General features: G+C 41.8%; 1 protein-coding gene across 5 annotated transcripts in view; it reads right to left on the reverse strand.

The window, feature by feature from the left end:
• RALGAPA2 (Ral GTPase activating protein catalytic subunit alpha 2) overlaps positions 1 to 26,484 on the reverse strand; it is a 383,681-nt gene that overhangs the window by 131,103 nt on the left and 226,094 nt on the right. For all 5 annotated transcript variants that reach the window (XR_012903061.1, XM_075925792.1, XM_075925789.1 and 2 more), the window contains 8 exons: positions 25,846 to 25,954; positions 23,304 to 23,414; positions 22,533 to 22,601; positions 22,248 to 22,382; positions 20,753 to 20,936; positions 5,114 to 5,885; positions 4,536 to 4,607; positions 98 to 221 (listed from right to left, as the gene is read on the reverse strand). Coding sequence is in view for 4 of the 5 variants with exons in the window: in XM_075925792.1 (XP_075781907.1) it covers positions 98 to 221; positions 4,536 to 4,607; positions 5,114 to 5,885; positions 20,753 to 20,936; positions 22,248 to 22,382; positions 22,533 to 22,601; positions 23,304 to 23,414; positions 25,846 to 25,954 (1,576 nt within the window). In the remaining variant the exon portion in view is untranslated. The remainder of the gene's footprint in view (positions 1 to 97; positions 222 to 4,535; positions 4,608 to 5,113; positions 5,886 to 20,752; positions 20,937 to 22,247; positions 22,383 to 22,532; positions 22,602 to 23,303; positions 23,415 to 25,845; positions 25,955 to 26,484) is intronic.

Raw genomic sequence — 26,484 nt, forward strand, 5'->3', positions numbered from 1 at the left:
AAATATGTAACTAATGTAGAATTTACACATTTTTTACAATGTTGATTTCAGCAACCTAAAAAACATTCTGAAGTTTGCTTAAGTTTGTTACTATTACCTCCCAACCCAATCCAGCAACAAAATCTTCATATGCTTGGCTTCCTCTTGCATTGGACAATATTGAGCATTTGTCCTCTTGACCTTCTGCAATGTAAAACACTGCAATCTTGTGAGTTTCACGGCTGCAATTAGAGGTAACAAGAAATCTAAGTTCATTTTAAAATGTGGAAGTGACCTACTGTAAATGGACATGCTTACAGGTATGTGGTCCCCAAACATTGTCCTCATACATGTGCACCAATGTCAGAGTGTAGAAATTCTTCAAATCAATGACTATTGGCTGACACACATGTACAATTACTCTTTATGCTCCCAACTTAAGTACGAGGGCAGTGAGTACTGATGCGTCTCCAGTTCCTCCTCTTATTACAACCCAACAGAATCTAAAGTAAGAAAGTCCTTGCATATGAGGCAGACCACTCAGGGCTGAAGGGAATTTCCAACATGAGGGGTATGTACAGAGCAGGAATAGCAGGGGCAGTCCCCCAAATCTCTGTGTCTCTCTACAGCCTGGGGAGAGAAGCAGCAGCTCCTCTTTTCCTCACTCCTACAGCTACTTCCTGCTGTTTTCTCCTTTTCTGCCAATATAATCATCAAAAACATCAGTTTTCAAATAAAGATGTTGAGTTGCTGCTGAAGGTCTAGGATGGGTCTTCAGCCTTTGCTTTTTCTGGAACTTAGAAATTACAGGAAGTAAAATCTCTTCCATGGTAATGAGGATGGACATGTGCTACTGCCCCACAGTGTAAGAGGGATTCCACTTCCTGTTGAAAAATTACCTCAGAGTAGTCCTTGAAAGGTTTTGTGAGATGGGAAATAGAAACTCTTCGAAGTATCTCTTGAGGATATTCTCCAGAATCTGACGGTTTACAGTGATCTTTAGTCTATTTGTGGGCAAAGAATGCAAGACAACTCCCAACAGTAACAGGGGATGAGGTATTTGGCATCAGCTGGTACACAGATCTTGATCAGTATGGCACTCTTCGCTCATGGTTGAGAATGAGCAGAGGTTATGAAAGTGGCTGAGAAGCGAGGTCCCTGAATCTTCTGACATTTGTGTAATGATTCACCTTTGCACTGATATTAAGCTGCATGAGAAGGGGAACAAATACAGTATCTTAGCCCTTTTTGGAACACTACCTGATTTTACTATGGTCTGACTGATGGGTAAAGCCACTTTACCTGGTCCCTATCACTGTCAGATATTCAAGAGCTGGCAGTTGAGGATCCTTTACCTCCTTTAATAGGATCTGTAGGTAACTGATCTTACAGCTCCTGGTAACGGTGATGTTCATCTGGTGGAGCAAGTGAAGAAGGAATGGCTGCTTCATTTGGGGATGATACAGAAGCATCCCTTGGAACGGTCACTAATTACAAAGTAAATTCCATCACTTCCCTCTTGTACACTGACAGAACTGGCTGGTGAGAGGGAGAGGAGCAGTACGAATCTGGAGAGGGGCCAGATCATCTTCCATAAAGATTCAATAGACCCCAATAAGGGCGGCAAGAAGGAGGACACCAAGGTAATCAGTATGCAGTTTCTGTGGGAGTTGTATTAGGCAGAATGACCGAGAATAATCCCTTGACTATCTATTACAACTCAACTGCCTCCATGGATATAACAACAAATGATCTGATAGCACTTTATAGACTAACAAAACATGTAGATGGTATCATGAGCTTTCGTGGGCACAGCCCCACTTTAGATGACCGGTCATCTCAAGAAGTGTGCTGTGCCCACGAAAGCTCATGATGCCATCTACATGTTTTGTTAGTCTATAAAGTGCTACCAGACCATTTGTTGTTTTTTCCTCTACAGACTCTCTCAGCTACCCTCTGAAGCTTCTATGGATATAGTGACACATCCATCCACTCTGCTTCACTGGTAGCAGCAGTGCCATCAGAACCAGGGCATTTCTGATAGTTGGAGGTAAAACAGCTCCTGGGACAGCAATGTAAAGTCTCCATCTGAACAAAGATGTCCCTTAGGAGGGCTGGGCCAGAAAAAAGTGGAGACCTCGAATAAGGTAAGAATATAGCCTCTGATGTTATATAAGTCTTGATATGCCCTGATGTCTGACAGGTTCCTGCATGTTAAGCATGTTGGGATTCAATGCATTAACAACTGCACAATTGTTAGATGAATGAGGTGGTACCAATGATGAATTTAGAGCAGCACTTCTAGACACAACCAGCAACCGTCCATCCTTAGGCTTCAGTAACAAGATGAATAATGGAATTGGCAGAGCTTTCTTTTTACACATCTTGCCCTCACATCTGGTCACCTTCACTGGTGCTAGCTCCTTAGGTTCCATTTATGTTGTCTCTCACAATCCAAACTGGCTTAGGGAGGAAATGAATTTCTTATGTATAGTCCTTAACAGGGATCTGTCCTTGCATTCATGAGTGCGCCCTCTGCTCTCATGGGAAGCCCAGGAAGAAGAATCCTTGGATTTACATGTTCAGGGCACAGCTCCAAGGCACGTGCCAGGCAGGAGCAACTGGTCTCCATAATGTGCTTCTGTAGAAGTTACCAGACTTCTTGTGTGCTGGGTGAGAAGCAGCAGCACAGCAAATATTGCACTTTGCAGAGATATGCACCTCACCCAAGCAGTACAGGCATTGGTTCATGTTTACAACAGATGGAGAAAGACTGAGGGTAGGGACACAATTCTTGAATCCCAAGACTTTGGGGCATAGTCCCAGAGCTGAGGGAGGGGTTTCCTAATTGGAGAGAGTGAAATACTCAAGGCTATACTATAACTTTTTAATGACTAATTACTAGTCTAAGAATACAACTGTTTACATGGGAAGGAGAACTTGAGACTGAGTAAATTCATGTGGCAATAAGAATAAACTAAGGAGACATCAATCCTGGCTGGCTCTTATAAGATTGGGCAAGAGCACAAGAACTGCTGCACATGTGTGAACCAATGGACGCTGCTTTGAAGAATTTCCAGATTTGGATGCATGGCAAACATGCATATCCTAGATGTGGAATACACATAGGGACCTAGTTCAGTTAATTTTTCTTTAAATTAAGAGCAGTCTACTCGGAAATATGACTATATAAGAATCACACCATTTTACGCAACAGATCTGCTCCTTGTAGGAATACAGTCGCGTCATCCAACTCTAGTGACAAAAACAACTTTTTATTGTGTTTTACTTCTGATTACACTGCAGAGTCAGCACCATTAAGGAAGAGTAAACTGGATTCTATTCTTTTTGTGCACCAGCAAAAATACTGATTACCCAATTCCAATTACAGGGTTAATCACTTACATCTGTGCAGCCTCAGTGAAGACAATGGAAGTGGCCTGGTGTTAATGAGGGCATAATTTGGCCTATCGAATTTTAATTACTGGTGATAATATAAAAGAAGGAAAAAATGTTTAGGGACATTAAGAAACCAAGTTGAGTTTGACAAAGGCAATTTTTGGGGAGTAAACAGAGCATACTTGTTATGAAAATTACTAGGATACAATATTATCTTTATAGTCACTCTTCAAATAAAAAAATCATACTTTAAGGAATGGCAAATAGTATACAACATTCAGAACTTCATTCTGCTACTTCCAAAGTCTAAAGAAATAGGTGTGAGCTTGCTTTTAGAGGATGTTATCATCATGGGAATCATTCTGAAGAAAATTCTTCTTTTGGAAAATATTCCTTGGCTAATATACATTAACAGTAGCTTCTTTTGCCTATATCATTATGGACACTGGCACAAAAACACGATTTTTGTTTAAGGAGCCATATATTTCTGCTACTTATATTCAACTTCCTACATAGTGATACCAAAAGTAATTTGCTCACTCCAGTTAAAAAAAATAATCAAGAAATCTTTTCATTTCCAATTTGTGAAGAGGGTGTCACCCAAATGAACTGAAAGCATGGGGAAAACAGTACAGTAAAACTCCAATAATCCGGCATCCAATTGTATGGCACTTCCAATAGTCCGGCATCAAAATGGCAAGAGCCTAGTGAGTGACTTTCAGCAAAAAACGAGTCATAAGGCAGCAGTGGCAGCAGCTGAACCGAGCAAAAAGGGTAAAAAAGAGTTAACAAAACTAAAACATTACAGTATACTGTATACAGTATGTACAATAAAAATGATTAAAAACACTTTATATACAGTATATATATAACCAGTTTATAGTACCTCCTGATAGTCCGGCACATCCAATAATTCGGCACTACCAAGGTCCCAAAGGTTCCGGATTATCGGAAATCTACTGTATTAGGCTGATTTACTGAATATCAAGGTTCTCATAAAAAACCTCAAATTTGAACTGTATACACAATGACAAGTATTTGCATTGCTAACACATGCAGTTTCTTCTGGGAATGATTAATTTTGGGGATGCTGCTGTGGTGCACTCCTTTGAAAATCTGGTCTTTAATATTAGAACTGTTGATGAAGTTTCACTTACCATTGGCGGGAGTCCAGATTTTTCAACTCTCTCAATAATTTAGAATTTTTCTTAAGTAGATGAAAGTTTTTTCTACAGATATATAAGACAGGGATTTAAGGGAAATGTATTACAGAATATATGAAGCAAGTTTCATAATTCAAACAGATAAGTAAAGGTAAATGCATGAGTCAGACTTAAAATATACATATAAAAATTCCACACAGTATGATTAATTTGCATCACTTCAGTGCTTAAGACCTGTAATTAGCAAAACCAAATATAGAAAAAACTGAAAAATGCTATTTCTGACTACTAACTAGCTTCACAGTTCTTTCTCTTTTCTAACCTTTGGGGAAACAAAGGTATTTTGCAGACAGCTTTGCAGGAAATCAAATTTGGGCTATTTCATATCCAAGAACCCTTCTCTTAGAGAATGCTATGCCAGTGGCTCCATTTGATTAATACCTAGAGAGTTCCAGCATGAGCATCTATGCAAATCACAACTGTGGTAGCATATCACAGGGAAACAGAAGACTCAAGGGTTTTTTTAAGATAACAGCAACATCACAAACATACATTCACAGATACAGTCTTACCTTCTATCCCAAGAATTCATTCCTAAGTCGTTTAGCAACAGCCTACAGAAATAGAAAGGTGCTTGTGGTTCAACAGAACTTGGTTCTTCTTGGCTGGCTACTTTCATACCAAGATCAGAGCTGCATCTATGTACATGTTCTTTTTCTTGGGCACTCTGCCTTATTATGGCTTCTATTATATCATTTTCTTGATCATGGCTCATACCAAATGGTGGTGGTGATGGCTCATTTAGTTTTAGCTGTGAACGTAAAAGGCATTCAGGACTAGTACTGCCAATCTTTTCTAGCAATTTGTCAAGTGCATCATCTCCTTCTTCTGCTTGAGAAATGTTTGTGTGGGCCTCAAGTTGTCCTTCATGACTGCCCCAAAACACAAATGAATTATTTCCATTCTGACGTGCTAGACAGCCTTCCAAAGGTCCATACAATATCCTGCCATCCCAAGAATATTTCCCTGAGATATCTCTGACAATTACTCTTACATCTGAGAGGACTCCTGCTGGCTCAGTATCCATCGTCGTTTCTGCAGGAATTTGAAGGTAAGATATAAGAGTATTGTCATTAAATACAAATAATTGCAAGTTTGGACTTCTGAAGACATCTGAAGACAGCTCAGAAGATTCCACATAAAAGTTGTCATGATTCTCACTGATAAGGCTGTGAAGAATGGCAGGTCCTCCACTGAGGGGATAGTGACTTAAGTGGTTTACTAGATGTGTCATTACCATCCGTGCAGTTAGAGGTATTAATTCCAAGCTTCTTCTTTTTCTTTCTAAAAATCAATCAATACAAACATAATTATCAACAGCAGCAGCAAAGAGTAATTAAAACAAGCACCGACACATTCCTATCAATATGGAATTCATTGCAGGTGTTAAGGCTCCTTTGATTTTTTTTCTTAAAGCCATCCTTTTTTCCATTAAAGAAACACTTTCTAAAATAAAAAAACCCCTCTCCACATTCCTTTCAAAAATAATCTTTAGATTTCAAAATTCTCCTTTTGGCTAATTTGCATTTATTCTAGCTCATTTTTCCCACAAAATGTAAAGAGGTAACACTTGTTTTTAATGGGGCTATTGTCAATTAAAAGAAACAAAAGGAAGCATTAATTCACACAATTCACACTCAACCTGTGAAACTCCTTGTCAGAGGATGCTGTGAAGTCCAAGATTATAACAGGGTTCAAAAAAGAGCTAGATAAATTCATGGACAGGTGCATCAAAGGCTATTAGCCAGAATGGTGTCTCTAGCCTTTCTATTTGTCAGAAACTAGTAATGGGTGATAGGGAATGGATTGCTTGATGATTATCTGTTCTGTTCATTCCCTCTGGGGCACCTGACATTATCCACTGTTAGAAGACAGGACAGTAGGCTACATGGACCTTTGGCCTGACTGTTTTTATGGCTGTTCTTACGTTCTTATTAAAATTTTTGACCTAAAACTGGTCAGAGTTACCCTATCTCTACTGTAGTGAACTCTTATTTATAACCCCGAGAGAAAGAGAGAGAATGATTTACAGTGAAGAAGCTAACGGAAGAACAAAGAAATCTGATGAGACAAGGTGGATGAGATAATATCTTTTATTGGACCAACTTCTGCAAGGCACTCCAGAAATACCTCCATTTCTTCTGCCAAATCATGGCTCAAATCAGTAACAAGTATGATCAGAAGATCACTACTACTAGGAAGACAAGAACCCCTTCTCTAACCTATTAAGAATCTCTATTTTTCTATTACCTGCATGAGACAACACTGAGCAAAGCAAAATTACTTCAGAATATTGGGGAAACATAAGACATTAGCAGGCTGGCAAGAAGGTAATGATTTTTATAGAAACAGAGAAATTTATATTATTTACTGTTGTCAGCAATAGATGCAGCTTCTGTCTGTTTGCCCAATTCTGAAATACGTCTGTTTGCCCAATTCTGATATCAGCTAACATTCATCTGTATTACACAACTCCCCTGGTTTTTTTTTGTTTTTTTTTGTTAAGAGTGGAATCTTCAATAACATTTAATTTTACTACCCTTGTCCATCTTCAAAAACACAAAGCAGCTGCCTGCATTCTGTCATAATGAACTGGATATAGCTCTTTCTGGAGCTAATCAATGACATTCCATTCATCGGCAAGAAGAGGCTACAAGAGTGCTGTCAGGTGTTTCCTCCTTCCTAGGGGATGAGCACTGACAAGCATCTTAAACAATATTAACGGCATACAGTGATTTACATCTGCAAAGACACACACACACACACGACTTTTTCCAATGTTCTGTGCTGCTACTCCAATATAAAGTCTCATTAAATCTTGAATACCACAGTGTACTTGCAACAGCTTAATTTCATCTTATTTTACATTTACTCAGGACTTCTTAGCTGTGCTACATAATCTTCAGAATGAATTTATGGTCCAGACAAGATCATAATCTAGAAGGTCATCATCATCACAGGGCGAGCTGTGATTTAGACCCCATTCAGTCCCCCTTCAGTGAACCTCCCCAGGTGACTGGCCTGGATTCCTGAATGTCATTTTGAGTACCACCACATCATCTGATCACTGGATTCAGGGCAATTGCTCCCTTACCAACTGTGTTAACCTGACAGGCCCAGCTTGGTATGTGGGTTTGGCACTTATGAGCCTATTTCTTCTGGAAAATTGTGACAAAATAAGTTTGTAGTGACATAGAAATAGTTTCTTCAGAACAAAGCATTATTTATTCTTTTAGCCAAAGGTACCTAGCAATTACAAAGTTTAAAACAATATAGGTCTATATGCATATTGCCTGTTACCTAACCCCTGATCTTTCCTTGCAAGCTGTAATAAATTCCATTCAGTTCAGCTCTTCCCATCTCTGAGCTGGGAGGGACAGTCTGCATTGCTGCAGCAGCAGCATGTTCTGTGTCATGAACACAGTTCCAGCTGCTGTGGACAACCCGAACCCACTGCACAACCTTTTCAACCTAGCCTAACCTCTTTCTGATTTTAGTATACTTTTTCACCCTAAAGTTTGGCCTGGGAAGTCAATTTTCTTAACCTGGTGGGCACCAAGCCAGGGTTTATTTCCCACTTCCATAGTTTCTCAAAAGACCCTTGTGGGTGTCCTGTCACAATTTCCTGCTTATACACCCCTTGATTTAACTTGCATTCAGACAGGATACTATTGGACTGATATACTGAAGTACATAAGATACGAAAAAGTACACTTAAATCCCTCATTCTCTACAAAGAATGGCAATTCCAAGTTTTTATTAAGACATTCAGCATTTTTTTCACAAAGGCATTATTGGTCACTTGGCAGGCTTCAAGTTCATCCCCACACTGCAACAGGATAGAAGTGCTGTAAAAATCAGCTGAATCAGGCTGTGAAAGAGTGTCTTGGTCTCTGTCCATAATTTATAGTTAATGACAAAAGAACAAAAAACCTGTCTAAAGGGTTTTAACAAGGGGCCCGAGGAAACGATACACAACCACATCTGGGAAAGTTGGGATCTGAGCTAGATCATTATGGTTTTATTGTTCAATAGTCAATCTCTTCTCATTGGGCTACGTTCTGCAAGATGAAGCATGAATCTGTTACTCTACTGTGGGTGTACTGAGGTGGAGAAAACTGATTTGGGAAGTGGAAATAGCTGCATTGGATCGAGGCTCTTGGTACTGATGTTGAGACAAGCAGTGCTGAGACAAGGACCAGAGTAGTTAAAGAGAAGAGACCGTTTTTGCAAGCTGCAACTAAGCTGAAAATGCCTTATCTAGTTCATGAGAATCAGAAATCTAGATGATATGTTAAGCAAACCATTTCTCTTGCTGCAATTCTCTGTTCTTAATAAACCTTGTTTTTTGTCATCATTATTGCTGTATGGGTTATTTCAAGGAGGCTGCACTCAAAGAGAAGAAAATCCTTATAATCTCAAAGGGTACGTCTTACACAGCAGCATTATTTTGGGAATAGCTGGTGTTATTTAGAAATAACGGTGCGGGTCTACACAGCAAGCCATTATTTTGAAATAATGTCGAGATGGAGGACTTCTTACTCTGACTCCTGTAACCTTCATTTCACAAGGAGTAAGGGAAGTCAAAGGAAGAGTGATCTTCCTTCGACTTCCTGCTGTGTAGACAGCGCCAAAAAGCTGAATTAAGCTATTTTGACTTCAGCGACGCAATTGATGTAGATGAAGTTATATATCTTAATTCGACTTTTGCCCTGCAGCGTAGACATATCTCCGGCTCAGGCAGGGAAAATGAACACAGGTATTCTATCCCAGTGTGGTATGTTGCCATTAGGCTGCAAAAGGGCCAAGCAGAAGAGAGTTGAAGGAGGTGGGCGTAACTCGGGTGCTTGCTGGTTATATGACAAACACAACCCCATCACCCCAGAAGATCTAACCAAAAGGGAGAAAAGAATCTCCAGTTTCCTGTATGAAGTTTGCCTGTTAGATTGAATACATTTCATATTCCTAATGTTGAGGTTTACAATAATATAAAATGAGTGATCACAATCTCAAGCTGTCAGGGTTCCAAATTTTTGGAGACTATGTCTAATTTCCTTTCAGATGTTGAGAATACTAGAAAAGAGGAAATTACACACATGTGCAGTAACCAATGTTCTTCAAGAGGAGTGTCCCCGTGGGTGCTCCATATTAGGTTGGTGTGTCACTGCCAAGCCTGTTTTTTGGAGTCTTCAAAGCAATGTCCTGGGCCGCACATGCGCATGCCCCAACCCACGTGCTCCTATTGTGCAGGCACTGCATATGCATAAATACTGCCCCCCGCCTTCCTCAGTTCCTTCTCTACTCTAGAAGCATATAGTTTGTCAAGGAGGCCAGCATCCCAAAGTAGAAGAAAAGAGTATAGTGGAGCACCCATGGGGACACTCATCTCGAAAAATGTCAGTTACTGCAGAGGTGAGTCACCTCCTCTTCGAGAGAGAGAGAGAGAGAGAGAGAGAGAGAGAGAGAGATGTCCCTTACAAAGCTGTACCTGTTTAAAGTGGTAGGGACTTTGGATCTGGCATGAATGCAGTGGATAGTATCGTAACACTAGAACTGGAAGGGACCTTGAGAGGTCATTGAGTCCAGTCCTCTGCCCTCACGGCAGGACCCAGTACCATCTAGACCAGGGCTACTCAACTTTGGAAGTCCCGGGGGCCACCATGATACTCACAGCACACGCCAAGGGCCACAACTTAAGTGTAGTTGCATATACATGCAAATATATGCAAATAGCTTCTTTCACACTGATGGGCATGACTACAAAGCACTTCCCACAATGCCCCGGCGCTCCTGGCACTTCCTCGCTGAGGGCTAGAAACACTGACACCCTGTACCAGTCTGTTCCAGCCAGCCCATCCACTTGCATCTTTCAGTGCTCACCCCACCTGGGAGACACCTCGCTGTTGTGGAGCATGTTCCCGGTGGAGGCCATGTTCAAAGGATTCCACTTGTGGGCCATGTGTTGAGCCCTGCATAAACCCAAACTGCTCTACAGGTTGCAGGCCCTGGTTTAGACAATCCCTGATAGATGTCTGTCTAACCTGCTCTTAAATATCTCCAGAAATGGAGATTCCACAACCTCGCTAGGCAACTTATTCCAGTGTTTAAACCACCCTGACAGTTAGGAACTTTTTCCTAATGTCCAACCTAAACCTCCCTTGCTGCAGTTTAAGCCCATTGCTTCTTGTCCTATCCTCAGAGGCCAAGGAGAACAATCAATCTCTCCTCCTTATGACACCCTTTAAGATATTTGAAAACCGCTATCATGTCCCCGCTCAGTCTTCTCCATTCCAAACTATACAAGCCCAATTCTTTTAGTCTTCCTTCGTAGATCATGTTCTCTAGACCTTTAATTATCCTTGTCGCTCTTCTATGGACCTTCTCCAATTTCTCCACATCTTTCTTGAAATGTGGTGCCCAGAACTGGACACAATACTCCAATTGAGGCCTAATCAGCACAGAGTCGAGTGGAAGAATGACTTCTCGTTTCTTGCTCACAACACTCCTTAGTTGATAGGATAGGACTGCCTTAGAGAATCTGAAGGTAGACAGAGGTCCCTGAAAAAGTGCATGGTGCTATGTCAATATATGCTGTGATGACCAGGTAGCAGCTGTTCAAATGTCTGCTATATGGACCTTATGGAGAAATGCTATTCAGGTAGACATGGCTCCAGTTGCGTGTGCTCTTATTTTGTCAGGAGGGTTAGCACCTGATAGAGTAACACAGTCCTATACCATCCGAAATCGAGTGGGAAAGTCACTGGACTGAAATGGCTTGACCTTTATTGTGATTAGCAATGGAGACAAACAGTCTAGGAGAGGACCTAAACAGCTTTGTATGTTGTAAATAAAAGGAAAGTACCCCACGTATATCCAGTGTGTGCATGATTGCATCAAATGCATTAGCATGAGATTTGAGGAAGAAGGTAGGCAGATATATGGTTTGATTCAAATGGAAAAAAGATCAAACCTTTGGCAAAAACTTGTGATGAGTTTGTAAGGTAACCTTGTTTTTGAAAAAGGTAGTGTACCGGGGATCTGCTATCAGTGCGGCAATGTCTCCTACCCATCTTGAGGAGGTAATAGCTACAAGAAAAGTTGTTGTCATAGAAAGGTGCAAAAGGGAGAATGTTACCATTGGCTCAAACAGAGATTAGGGTACGTCTACACTAGCCCCCTAGACCAATCTAGGGAGGCTGAGGGTAACCGGAATTGCAAATCAAACCTGGGATTTAAGTATCTCATGCTTGATTTGCATGTTCCCGGCTGGTTGCCATTTTAGAAATTGACTAGCCTCGAAGTAACTGCCCATGTCTAAATGTGTCAGTGAAACAGGATTCTGGAATAAAGCCCCTAAATCGAATTAGGTGGTAAACCTCATTCCATGAGGAATAGCACTTACCGCCTAATTTGATTTAAGGGCTTTATTCCGGAATCCTGTTTCACTGCCGCATGTGGACGTGGGCAGTTACTTCGGGCTAGTCAATTTCTAAAATGGCGACCGTCCGGGAACATGCAAATCAAGCGTGGGATATTTAAATCCTGGGCTTGATTTGCAATTCTGGTCACCCTCATTAGCCTCTCTAGATTGATCTAGGGGGCTAGTGTAGACGTACCATTAGATAGGAGTATTTAAAACCAGGTGGAGGGCCCATGGTTGTGCTGGTGGGGTCAAATATGGGTAAAGTGCTTGGAGGCCTTTGATGAACCTTAGTAAGAGGATGTGCAAATATTGAAGTGTCGTCTATTTTGAGGAGAAAAGTCATTATAGCAGTGAGGTGTACCTTGATGGAACTCAGTGCAAGACCAGTCTGTTTAAAGTGGAACACATAGTTCAAGATTAAAGATAATGAAGAAGTGGATGGGTTGGCATGTTGCTGTGAACACCAAAAATGGAGAAGGTTCTCCAGATGAAGGTATGTTTTACAGGTGCTTTGTGCTCTGCTGTGAAGTAGGAAGCATAAAACCCGCTGGAAACACTCTACTTCTTGTGCACAAAACCATTGAGGAGCCACGCATTCAGGTTCATCATGTGAAGATTGGGGTGGCTGGTTTGATTCCCTGGCAGAGATCATGATTGTAGGGCAGAGAGATGGATGGTATTCAAGTCATTCTGAACAGGAAGGGGAACCAGACTTGATGTGGCCAAAAAGGTGCTATGAGAGTTAAACGTGCTTTGCTGGTCTGCACTCTGTTTCTAAGGGTTATAGGAGATGATGTGACCAGTTGGTGAGGAAGGCATCTCTAAGGGAGCCCATTCCCATTCCGGCTCTGGAACAGAAATGTGGACGCTTGTTGTTGTTTTGTGTGGCAAAGAGGTCTATAGTGGGATGACTCCGTTGGTGGAAGAGCCAGAGAGAATCTGTGGGCTGATTTGCCACTCGAGTTTGGTGGGTAGCACCCTGCTTAGTGCATCAGCCTTGGTATTAAGGATGTTAAGGACTAGTCGACTATCCAATAAGCAAATGATTATCGGATAGTCAGTCGACTAGTCGATTCCCCCCCACCCCTTAATACCTCTATCTGATAGAGGCAGCAAAGAGGGGACGGAAGACAGGGTACTTCAAAGTGACAGCGCTGCACAGCTGATCCCGGGCTCAGCTGTGTGGTGCTGCCCATTTGAAAAACTGAGGCAGCATTTCAAGGTGGCAGAGCTGCGTGGAGCCAAGGGTCAGTTGGGGACTCGGCGGAACCTGGGATCAGCTGGCGCCACATGGCATTTCAAATTGGCAGCTGATCCTAGGCTCCATGCTGCATTTCCACTTTGAAATGCACAAGAGCCCCCAACGACTCAACTAGTAAAATAACCAATAGTTAACATCCCTTGATATTAAGGTTGCCTGGAAGGTGTATGTCCATGATAGAAATGCCATGCTTCAGGCACCAATTCCAAAGTGCAAGTGCTTTTGTGCATACAGCATGTGATTGGGCCCTTCCCCGACAATTTATATAAAACATTGCAGCGACACTGTCTATGTATAGTCTCAAATGACTGTTGATTAAAGGGAGGAAATGCTCTCAAGCATATTTCCCTGCTCACAGTTCTAGCACATTTATGTGGAGACCTCTGTCTTTGCTGGACCACAGTCCCTGAGCTGTTTGAAGCTCCAAGTGGGCGTCCCAGCCCGTGAGGGATACACTGGTCAGCACTGAAACAGACAGTTTCACAGTAAGGAACAGAACACGATAAAGATTTTCCTGTTTCATGCACCAGAGAAGAGATTTCTTTACCCAGGGTGGGATGATGAGGGACTTTGATATTGGGTGGATGTTGGGTTGGTAAACTATCTTCAGCCACCCCTGCAAACACCTCATGTGTAAATGTGCATTTCTTACAACAAAGTTGCAAGCTGCCATGTGACCCAGGAGTTGTAGACAGTCATGGGCCATTATTCTGGAAGAGGACTGCGGCAGCTTGATCAAGTCTAGGGACAAAAACCAATCACCTCTTTCCAACGCTGGTATGATGATGGCGAGTGTAAACATCTTAAACTTCTGTTCCTTAACAAATTTATTTAATGCTCTTAGATCTAGAATGGGATGCCATCCTCCCAACTTTTTCCTCCATGAGGAAGAAGTGGGAGTAAAAAATCTTTCCCCTTGTGGTGTGGGGGAACTAACTGAATTATCCCAACTGTAAGAGATGGTCAACCTCCTGTTGGGGAAGTTCCTCATGCGAGTGGTCCCTGAAGAGGGACTGGGTAGGGGAATGGAGGAGGGTGATGACATAAGGGGAATTGAATATCCAATCTTAACTATTTGGAGAATCAATTATCAGATGTTATCCTTCTCCGATTGTTAAGAAAAACAGTAGCATTGGAATTGGCAAAAGGTTTTCACAACCCTCAACATATCCCTTGAATTTGCTTAGAAGATTGCTGAGAATTGTTAGTTGGCATTGTCATTGGCCCCTGCCTCAACTGCCGTTTTGATGGTGTTGATCCTGTTTATTATATTGTTGAGTCCATAGAGGGTATCTGGGTCTGGGATATAGCTGGCACCTGTATTGTCGCCTTCTTCTTGTTGCAGGATTATGAATGCCCAGAGATCTGAGGGCTGCTCAAGAATCCTTCATGGAGTGCAGCATGCATTCCGTAGAGCCTCCACTGCGAAGAGCCTCTACTGTGGGCTGGATTTCTTTAGGGAAGGCAGCAGTGTTGGACCATGAGGCTCTTAGTATCACTACAGCTGTTGCTGTAGAACAGGCCACTGTATTAGCTGCATCTAGCGCAGCTCATAGGGCTATCCCTGAGATTGTATGGCCCTCCTGTATCACATCTTTAAACTACTGCTTTTTCGCCTCAGATATCTAAAATAAAAGAGTTTCATTTGGAATAATTTTGATGATCGTATTTGCTTAATAGTGCCACATAATTAGTGACTCAGAATTGCAATGTAGAAGACATATACACTTTGCATCCAAAGAGGTCCACCCTCTTGCTATTGCAATCAGAGGGGTTGGATCTAAAGAGTTGTTACTTAGTCTTTTGATGCGCTGCTTCCACCACCAGAGAATTAGACACAGTATGCATAAAAAGAAACTCTGATCTCTTGGGGAAATATAATATTTCTTGTCAGCTCACTTGCATGTTGGGAGGGCAATTGCTGGTTGGGTTAATTGGAAGGGCTATCCTGGAAGTTGTAAGGGTTAGTAAAATATCAGTCAACTATTGCTGGCTCCCTGATACCTCGGCGACGTCTACACTGGCACGATTTTCCGGAAATGCTTTTAACAGAAAAGTTTTCCGTTAAAAGCATTTTCGGAAAAGCACGTCTAGATTGGCAGGACGCTTTTCCGCAAAAGCACTTTTTGCAGAAAAGCGTCCGTGGCCAATCTAGACGCACTTTTCCGCAAAAAAGCCCCGATCGCCATTTTCGCTATCGGGGCTAATTTGCGGAAAACAAATCTCTGCGGTCTACACTGGCCCTACTGCGCAAAAGTTTTTCGGAAAAAGACTTTTGCCCGAATGGGAGTAGCGTAGTATTTCTGCAAAAGCACTGACAATCTTACATGAGATCGTCAGTGCTTTTGTGGAAATTCAAGCGGCCAGTGTAGACAGCTGGCAAGTTTTTCCAGAAAAGCAGATGGTTTTGCGGAAAAACTTGCCAGTCTAGACACAGCCCTCTTGTATGGGAATACTGAGTTCAGCCGAGATGCATTTAAATAGGTCCTGGAAATGCGAAAAATCATCTGCTGTGGTGAGGGGGTATCTCTGCTTCATCCAAAGATGATGTGTTAGTGTCAGGTGATGCGTCTGGTGGGGGGGTCAGACTGATCCCTGAGCATTGCACACAGTCGCTAAGGAGGGAGATTGTGGTGGAGGAGAGTATTGAGGCACAGAAACATGTTTACGTGAATGGTGGTGTTTACGTGAATGGTGGTGTTTACGTCAAGGCTGACAGGGACTCCAGTACTGCCACTCTGGGTAGGGCACGGAAGATGGTACCCCATGGGTTGCTGTACCAAGGTGGCATGTTGCGGTGCCTGGTGTGTGGAGGATGAGTCCTTGCTAAGTACACTAAATAATATGGGGGAGGGGAGCTGTAAGGTGAAAACATCACATCCACCTCCTCATCCGAGTCACTAGAAAACCTTTCTGGAAATACTTCCATTCTCAGGGCCGAGGTACTGAGAAAAGGTCAACTGAAAGTTGAGGAGACTAAAAGGTTTCTGTGTTGTGTATATGGCTGCACCAGCGTAGATGGTGCTGTGGTGAGCTGCACCGATGCAACTTGTGGTGCCGTGTGATGTCTTGGGAACGAGCAGCCAGGAGAAAGTGTTGGTGCCATGTCAGTGCTGACAGCAGTACCTGATGATGTGCTTAGCACCAGAAGGTTGCTGTGCTATCAAGGTAACATCAGTTCTGGCTGTTGCCATGGCACTAGAGGCACGCAACTTCAGGCCCATGGTCTCGGAGTGAGACTTTGTATTTGCCACTCTTATGACAGTGCTGGTGGTGCCGGACATGCCCGGTGCATTGTAGGTACTGAGACACTGTGCCGGAGATGATGGTTTGGGTGCTAAAGCCTTCTGGGGCAATGAGGAAGTGCGTTTTTTTACAGATTCTTTTGTCTTTTTGCACCTGGCGCTTATCAGATTGTTGGCCAGGTCCGAGGCTGGTCTTAGGGACTTTTCAAGTAAAATCAGCTTGAGGGGTAGAGCTCTCTCATGCTGCGCCCTTTTGTTTTCAATTTTGCACAATGGGGACATTTTTGTGAGACATGAGCCTCACCCAGGCAGTGGACACATTGAGTAAGTCCATCCGACCCAGGGATTGGATCTTTGCAGGAAGAACGATGCTTGAAACTCAGGGAACCGGGCCTGGCACTTGCTATTCCTATCTATCAACTGGGAGAACAAACTTGGATGAAAAAACTTAAAATAAACAACTACAAATAACAACAACTAACTAGGAACAGGTAAAACCAGGGAAGAACTGGATTTCTTCATCTAACACACGACTGAGGTTGGGGACACTGCCGAGCTCCATGTATGACCGGAGGCAGTAGCGAAGGAACTGAGGAGAAGGGGCTCATGCATGCACGATGCCTGTACAATAGGAGCATGCGGCTTGAGGTGCATGCATGCACGATCCTATGGACATTGCTCTGAAGACTCTTGAAAAGGAGCTCAGCAGCACACTGCCCTAATGTGGTACAACTATGGGGACATCTCTTGAAGAAGACATGGGAGAGACAGACAACAGAAAGCTTTACTAATTTTTGATTGATCTTGTAATGATTAACTTTTTGTATTTAACTTATTTAATTATCCTGGATAGTTACCTTGGAAAATTAGTAATCTGCTCTCTGCCTACACCATTATTATATTTTGAATAAAATACACACTCACCACTACATCTACAATGCCTGTTGCTGCTATAGCAGCTGCGACTAATGTGTTTCCTCTTTCCTCTGACCTGATTAAATCTATTGTTATTGTTGTAAGCAACTATACTGAGTGATGGATACGTAAAAAACATAATAAATAAAAGCAGGAATAATCTCTTTTAAACATTAGCTTGAAAATAGGAGGACAGTAAAATGGAAGAATGTATAAGGCACAAACATATCCAAGATGAGAAACATTTTGTTCTGCCTAAAATGACAAATCTCTCACATCTATTTTTATCTTTCTGCTCTTCACAAAATGTACCCACTCAGCAAGTGTGTAGAGCAATTGGTTTTAATGCCTTTAACCTTTTTGTTAAACTAAAAATAAAGGTAACAAGGGAAATAAAAAGAAAACATGCTGTAATGATGAAAATTTGTTCCAATATGAGATACAGAAAGACCTGTATTTCAAAGTAGCATAGAAAGTCTAGTATTATTTTGCACATCTTACTGCATCTGTGTTTCTGAATCCTGTTGAAAATATATTTTTAAGAAATGGTTTATATAAAGTTTTTAGTACAATATTGAACTATGGAAGTTTAGTTTATTTCAATCTAATGCCTGAATTGATTATATTGACCAAGATACATAACAGTTAATCAGATAAGGTCCAAGTTTTTCTCTCAAGCAGTCCTAGTAAAATTATTTTTGAAACCAATATTTACAAAATTATTCATTTTTACTAAGAAGTGAAGAGCTATTGCTCTTTGGAGAATTTTCATCAACATCAAACCACTGATGACTACATACTTGTTTAGTTTCCCAAGAAGCAGTTATGGCATTCAAACATGGTACACAAGAGACCTGCCACACAGTTCTCAAAGGGATTTGATTTGGAGTTAATTTTATTCACTCAGTTTTAATTCTGTATATGGAGCCACATCCAATTGCCCAGTGCCATCATATCTATGCCTTTCTCACTATAGAAAAGGCACATGAGAGTGGTGACATTTTCTTCTCTATTTTTAGTAGTTGAACCACTGGCAACGAGTATTAATACTCTATTACTATCCAAGGAATTAAGTTCCACTAACTGAACTACCGACTGTGCCTCTTTACAATCATCTTGCGACCTTCCAAGATCCTAAGAATTCCATACTAGGTATCTGCAATCGATTAATGACCTTAGGAAGTTTTCAAGATGCTGTGACAAGTGACAGAAACAGAGCTGTCTTGGTAGCTCCAAACCTGTATACCAGAGCCCAACTTTTATTATTACAATCTCTCACGTATCTCAGGATTTGAATTCATTCTAACCTCAGAATTTTCATGCAAATTCATTTTGAATCAATACATAGAATCATCTTCTCTGCCATACATCACTAAGCAAGTAAAACTAACAGACAGCATTCTCACAATTAACACATTTTATATACAGGCAGTCCCCAACTTACGCGGATCCGACTTACGTCGGATCCGCACTTACGAACGGGGCTTTCTCGCCCTGGAAGTCGGGGCGAGAAAGCCCCGTTCGTAAGCTGCTCCGGTGCCCCTGGTCTGCTGGAGACCGTCTCCAGCAGACCAGGGGCACCGGGCGGGTTCCCGCGCTTCTGAGGCTTTGCCAGAGCAAAGCCTCAGAGGCGCGGGGAACCGCCGCTGCTGCCGCTTCAGTCTGGGTGCCTGTGGTCTGCTGGGGACCGTCCCCAGCAGACCACAGGCTCCCGGACTGAAGCCGCAGCCGCAGGGGGGTCCCGCGCCTCTGAGGCTTTGCCAGAGCAAAGCCTCAGAGGCGCGGGGAACCGCCGCTGCTGCCGCTTCAATCTGGGTGCCTGTGGTCTGCTGGGGACCGTCCCCAGCAGACCACAGGCTCCCGGACTGAAGCCGCAGCCGCGGGGGGGTCCCGCGCCTCTGAGGCTTTGCCAGAGCAAAGCCTCAGAGGCGCGGGGAACCGCCGCTGCTGCCGCTTCAATCCGGGTGCCTGTGGTCTGCTGGGGACGGTCCCCAGCAGACCACAGGCACCCAGATTGAAGCGGCAGCAGCGGCGGTTCCCCGCGCCTCTGAGGCTTTGCCAGAGCAAAGCCTCAGAGGCTCTGCTCCCCATGTCCCTGGTCTGCTGGGGAGGGGGGGGGGCAGCTAGTGTGCTCCCCCCCCCCCCCCCCCCCCCAGCAGACCAGGCTTTTGTTTTGGACTCTGGGGCAGAGCAGCTGGGGCGCTGCCGATTGGTCCTGCAGCGCCCGCTCTGGGCACTACTGGACCAACCCGGCGGCACCCCAGCTGCTCTGCCCCAGGTCCTGATTCAGCCGCTGCTGGTCAGTTTCAGCAGCGGCTGAATCAGGACACCTGGGGCAGAGCAGATGGGGTGCTGCTAGGTTGGTCCAGTAGCACCCAGGAGCGGCGCTACTGGAGCAACCCAGCAGCACCCCAGCTGCTCTGCCCCAGGCGTCCCCAAGTCAGCTTCTGCTGAAACTGACCAGCGCTGACTACAGGAAGCCCCAGGCAGAGTTGCTCTGCCCCGGGCTTCCTGGAATCAGCTGCTGATCAGTTTCAGCAGCAGCTGACTTGGGGACGCCTGCGGTTCTTAAGTTGATTCTGTATGTAAGTCAGAACTGGCGGTCAGTTTCAGCAGTGTTTGAATCTGGACGCCAGTTCCGACTTACATACAGATTCAACTTAAGAACAAACCTACAGTCCCTATCTTGTACGTAACCCGGGGACTGCCTGTACTTTATTGCAATGCTATTATCCCTCTATATTCCAAATGACAATTTCAATGATAGTTCTTAACTGGGACAAATATTTACTCTCTTGCTATTATAGCTCACATGTGTTACGAGGTCATAGCCTTTCCCTTTGCAAAACAGTACATCAACTTGCTTATGTGGTTAATTAATTAATGATTTTCCCTTCCAAAAGAGGGCTCGAGGTAAATATTTAATGTTTGGAGTCACACTGAAGATGTGTTTATATGTATTGTTTTGGAGTATTTGCGGCCATAATTTATGCATGGTTGTTATCTTTTCTACAAAGAAATTCTAGTTTTAATACATTATAGTAAGCATCAAGATGTGTGGGAAATTTTCTGGTTCCTCACTAGTATTCTCCTTACATAGTGAACATGACTTACACAAGTGAACTTCAGACTATGAATGCATTAAACCACATCATTTTCCCTGTAAAATACCTGTAGAATTATTGAGTGTTACCTATGCAAACATGTTTTTCAACTAAGAAATGCCACTTAGCAGATTATTAAATCCCCAAATTGTTAATATTGAAATCCTAGCAATGTTCCAGTTATTTTCTGTGGAGTTACTTACCCTCAACAACAGTGAGTAGATTTCCCAAATCTGTGGTGGAATGAGAGTGTGCTGGCTCAGAATTCTTGACATTTCCCAATGGCAAAAATGGATCATAATCATTACATGAGAGATCTGCAAGGCTCAATGTGTAATGACTTTGCTGTGTATATGTGCTTGAGCCATAAACACAACAGTGTAACACCTGCAAGAAGCATTCAGCCAAAAAATTGTACTAGAAATAAATTATACAAAAATATATCAAGTCAAGTAACATACAATGATGAAAAACATCTATGGGGTACAGAGGGGGGAGGGATAGCTCAGTGGTTTGAACATTGGCCTGCTCATCCCAGGGTTGAGAATTCAATCCTTAAGGGGGCCATTTGGGGCAAATCTGACAGGGATGGTACTCAGTCCTGCCATGAGAGCAGGGGACAGGACTCAATGACCTCTCAAGGTCCCTTCCAGTTCTATGAGATAGGTATAGGTATTTTACTTTGGAGTGTTTGTATAGCATCCAGTACAATGGGACACTGGTCTAAGGCTGGGGCTCCTCTGAGCTAGTACAATACACTTACATTATTATTAATAATAATACATATTGTATATTAATGCTAAATATTCTTTGAGAATTAAAAAATAAAATGCTTTTTCTCTTATCAAATTATCTTTTCAGAAGTAAACTTACTATTTTAGCTTTGAAAACAAAAAATTTTAGCCTTGAAAACAAAAACTTTAGCACAGATTAATCTTGATTTCAATGAAAGCAAAAGCAAAATGATATTTTTGTAGGTGGAAAATGTGTGTATGCAAATTTTAAAGCAAGACTGACTTAATGGTTGTTAAACACATTTCCAAAATCAGCACAAGTTCTATTGCGGTATATTGTTATTGTGGCTAGGTCCCCCGGGCAGCGTGGTGGCCTAGTGGTTAGGTCCTGGGATTAGCTAGTGGCAAAGGGGTGCAGCTCTTTCTCGCTGGTGCCCCAGGCCTAAGAACTCTGACCCATTATCTGAGTAGAGTTCTTAAGTTTGAGGCATGGCCCCGAAAGTCCAAATTTACCCCTCATTAGTGAGGGTTCCTCGTAGGTTCTTTCCCTTTGCCCCAGATTTTTAATTTTTTAAACTAACCTACATAATTGTGTTTAGTTATTTATTCACCCATCCAGTGATTTGAGCATTTAAATAATCACTTGTAAGCCAACAGTATAAATCAGCCCCAAAATTAAGAAAAAAAAAAAGTAATTTAAACTCCTTTAAATTCCAAAGCTACTAAACAGACTTACTTGTAAATTTCTAGAAAATTAAATCTAAAGATTAGAGGCGAAGTTTCAATATGTTTTCATAACTAACCAATGGATTTCAACTGAAAAACTTCAATACAATTTAAAAGATGGAGTTGTCAGTTCTACTTTCATAATGCTTCTGTGCCTAACCATTCCAGGACAGGAACATTTTTACACATTTGAAAACACTGTAGGATGAATCGTACTGAATTTATTCTTCATACTCACCCTATATATATAATCAAGTAAGGGTGCTTTGGAAGAATGTTGATCTTCCAGAACAGTAGATACTGGCTCTAGTAAGGTTTTCATTGGTAGTGCCATGCACCAATCCAACAAGCAAAGTAATAATGAAACTATAAACTGAAGAGAAACATGCAAAAAATACATAAGCAATACTCATCAGATTCATCAAAACGTTTCAAGATTAATTTGATATTTTAAAATAAGATACAGTAATATGTAGTTCAAGCAGCAAAAACAATGACGGAGTTTGTGTTTTATGCCACATACCTTTTTATCTGTTTCTACAGAGGAGTACTCAGCACTTGGTAAAAGAAATGCAATGGTGGCCACAAGAATCTGCACAGAAATCAAACATACAGGCAAACAAAGTTATCCCAAACTTGTTTGTTTAATATAAATACAAGGCCTGAAACACTAACCTTCAATAGGCTTTGGATGAAGGCTATAAGGGTACATCTACACAGCAGCATAATTTTGAAATAACACAGCCTACGTCTACACAGAAAGCAGTTATTTTGAAACAATGTCAAAATACTGTCCAACTGGAGGACTTCTTACTCCAACTCCTGTAAACCTCATTGTATGAGGAGTAAGGGAAGTTGGAGGAAGAGTGCTCTATTTCAAAATAGGTGCTGAGTAGTCACTCCTAATTTCAAAATAAGCTACACAATTGACGTAGCTTAATTTGCGTAGCTTATTTTGAGTTAAGCCCTCCTGTGTAGACACACCCTAAAACACCACTTAGCAGCCATTTTTGTATGAAATATGTGAGTTTGAGTTCCACATTGTTAGCAGGCTCTAGAAATAAATTAGTGCAAATTTGGGGGGGGGGGGAAAAATCACACTGGCTCAAGCAAACTGCAATAAAGAACTCTCCTAACAATGACTTCAGAAAGAAGTAAAAAAGTTAGAGTTCTATTATTGTAACTTTCAACTGTTAACTTTGAAACTTTTTAAATTCTATGAACAATCAACACAGAACATTAGAAATGTTATTTTCAGTTCCTATATATGAATATATTAAGAGATACGACATACTTCAGTAATTTTCCTGGATAGAGAAGATTCATGCTTCTGAAGCTTTTCCCAATAAGAAACTAGCAGTTGAAGAACATCACAGGCTACCTGAGCTACCAATTTATTAGAAAACTGTAAGGAAAAAAATTAAAATTAAACCAAACAGTATCATGCCAGAAAAATATTCACATAATAAATAAGTAATGTCAGAGTTGTTACTATTTTAAACCATACTACAGCTATAAAAACTACATTAGAGAAAGATGACGATTACTTGTAACTAGAGTTCTTTGAGATGGCTCTGCGCATGCTCACATTTATGGGTTTTGTATTGTCTAATGGTGCTTAACTGTAGAACCTTCTACAAATAGTGTCTATCAGTGTGTTCACATATATTCTCCTAGCCCACTCCCTAGCACCTTTGAATGTTTTGAAAATGATACTATATAAGGGGAAGTACACTCTACCACCTCAGTTCCATTGACACCAACCCCAAAAGACACAATGAAAAGGGCTCTGAGAAAAAGGGGAAGGTAGATGAAAAGTGTGAATATGTAGAGCCCTCTTTAAGAATTCTGGTTTCAAATAATTAGCCACCTTTTTTTTTCATGGCTTTGCATATTGACACTTACGGGTAGCTTGATAAGTAGTGCAGAAATTAATCCAAAAGAAAAAAAATAGATTCCAAAGAGGAAGGAGCTACACTATTGTCTGTGGTGGCAAATGACAGAACAAGAAGCAGTAGTCTCAAGTTGTGGTGGGGGAGGTCTAGGTTGTGTATTAGGAGAAACTACTTCATTGGGGGGTGGTTGAAAGACAGGAATAGGTATCCTAGAGAGGACGTGGACTCTCCATTCTTAGAGATTTTTAAGGCCAGACTTGACAAAGCCCTGGCTGGGATGATTTATTTGGGGTTGGCTTTGCTTTGAACATGGGGTTTAACTAGGTAACCTCCTGAAGTCTCTTCATACCCTAATCTTCTATGATCCTATGAGTCCTAGCTAAACTGAGAACATGAATCATGATGTGCAAAGCTCTGTCCTGAAAATGGCAGGGATCCTGAACTATAAGGCTACGTCTACACTGGCCCCTTTTCCGAAAGGGGCATGCTAATTTTAAACTTCGGAATAGGGAAATCCGCGGGGGATTTAAATATCCCCCGTGGGATTTAAATAAAGATGTCCACCGCTTTTTTCCGGCTTGGGGAAAAGCCGGAAAAAAGCGTCTAGACTGGCCCGATCCTCCGGAATAAAGCCCTATTCCGGAGGATCTCTTATTCCTACTTCAACAGGGATTTCCCTATTCCGAAGTTTAAAATTAGCATGCCCCTTTCGGAAAAGGGGCCAGTGTAGACGTAGCCTAAGAGCACTCAGATATGGCCCTGCCCCAACTACTGTGTGACACATCTCAAGTTACCTGCACGGATGGTGAAGGGGGACGGAACTGGATATCTCTGAATGTTTGCTCTGATTGACCATCACATCAATGATTCTAGAATGTATGACTAATATCTGGAGATCATCATAGACAGTCAAAGCTGCAATGACTTCAGTGCGAGTTGTGCAAATGTAGTGCCGTCCGTAAGACTCACAAAGAAGGTTACTTTCTAATTGACATATTGAACATATTATTTATTCTTAAAAAAAAATGGTCCTCTATTAAAAAGGCTTTTTTCCTGCTACCAAGTCCAATATGGAGCCTATGAATAACATTTTCTGAGTTGGTCAGGGATTTGACTTTGACATTTGCAAGAAGTCCCAGTTCTAAAAAAAGTGGCTTAATAAGTCATCACAAACAGCCTTTAAAAGACAATCAATAGAATAGGGTAAACAAAAATACCCTGCTTTCTCAGTGGAGCTTCTATGACAGAGAAGCACTTAGTAAAAACTCTTGGGGTTGTGGCCAGCCAAACAACCCTTTATACTGGAAACGGTGTATTCTGAAATGATGTTATTCTGAAAAAACAAAGAGTGCATCTGCACTGCAAGCCATTATTTTGAAATAATGGTGAGCTGGAGGACTTCTTACTCTGACTCCCCATACCCCTTGTAAAATGAGGGTTACAGAAGTTGAAGGAAAAGTGTTTTTCCTTCAACTTTCTGCTGTGTAGACAGTACTAAAAGCCAAATTAAACTATTTTTTCCTAAGCTACGCAACTGATGTAGCTGAAGTTGTATAGCTTAATTCAAGTTTTGCCCTGCTGTATAGATGTATCCTAAGAGAGTTAGTGCATGAAAGACAAGCCACGTTCACCACATCTGAGAAGCAGCTGGAGAACATGTGGAAGGTCCTGAAGAAACTTTATATCAAGCATAATCAGCAAATTCCTGATAGTGCCCTAAGTATTTAAAAAACAAGCTTGCAGACAGATAATGTTGTAAGCATACTGAAGTGTGCAATTCATAAATAACCAAATAATGAGGATACACAACTGGTACACGTCTTAATCTTAAATCAGAAAAGTACATAATCATACGTTGGGTGAATATTTCAAGTATCTAGAACACTTTGTTCATACAAATGTTTCCTTTGTCAATCACACAAACACAATTCATACTAATACCTTTAATGTGACACCTATAACATTTATTGCATCCTTCACTTGAGGATGGTTTGTGCACTGTACTAGTTCTTCACATATCCAAACGCCAAGGCAGCAAACAGCTATACACCTTTTAAAAAGAAAGGGGAACAATGATGCAGTCGTAAGATTAAAAAGAATATCCTCCTCCTTTAATATTTCTCTCTCTCAAAGATATATTTTGGCAGGTTTCATAATGATTTCTGAATGGCACAGTACAGGTCAGTTTTAACTGATAGAAGATTTTATGGCTAATTACAGAAAACAAACTCAAATGAAGAGTTTGATACTAACTGAATGTCAGTCAACATGGGATACCCTCTCTCTGCCTTCAGGTTCTGGGACTGGAGGGTGGCTGAGCAGACCAAAGAGGTGTGCACCCGGTGTCACACCTCTTATGCCTCTTGGACACCAGGGATTTGGAATGGTGCTGTGTCTTGCTGTGGTGTCTAGGATCCACAATGCTGGTGTTCTTTGGAAGAGTCCTTAGGTTGTGAGGTATCACGTACTGATGCAGGGATGCTATGCACCAAAGAACTTGGGCCTAGTGCTGCTGGCCTGAGCTCTGCCTCAATAACTGCCATATGCAAAAGTCCTTTTTTTTCCTTCGTGCCCAACTTG

Source organism: Pelodiscus sinensis, chromosome 3 (assembly GCF_049634645.1).
Source record: "Pelodiscus sinensis isolate JC-2024 chromosome 3, ASM4963464v1, whole genome shotgun sequence".
Taxonomy (NCBI): Eukaryota; Metazoa; Chordata; order Testudines; family Trionychidae; genus Pelodiscus; species Pelodiscus sinensis.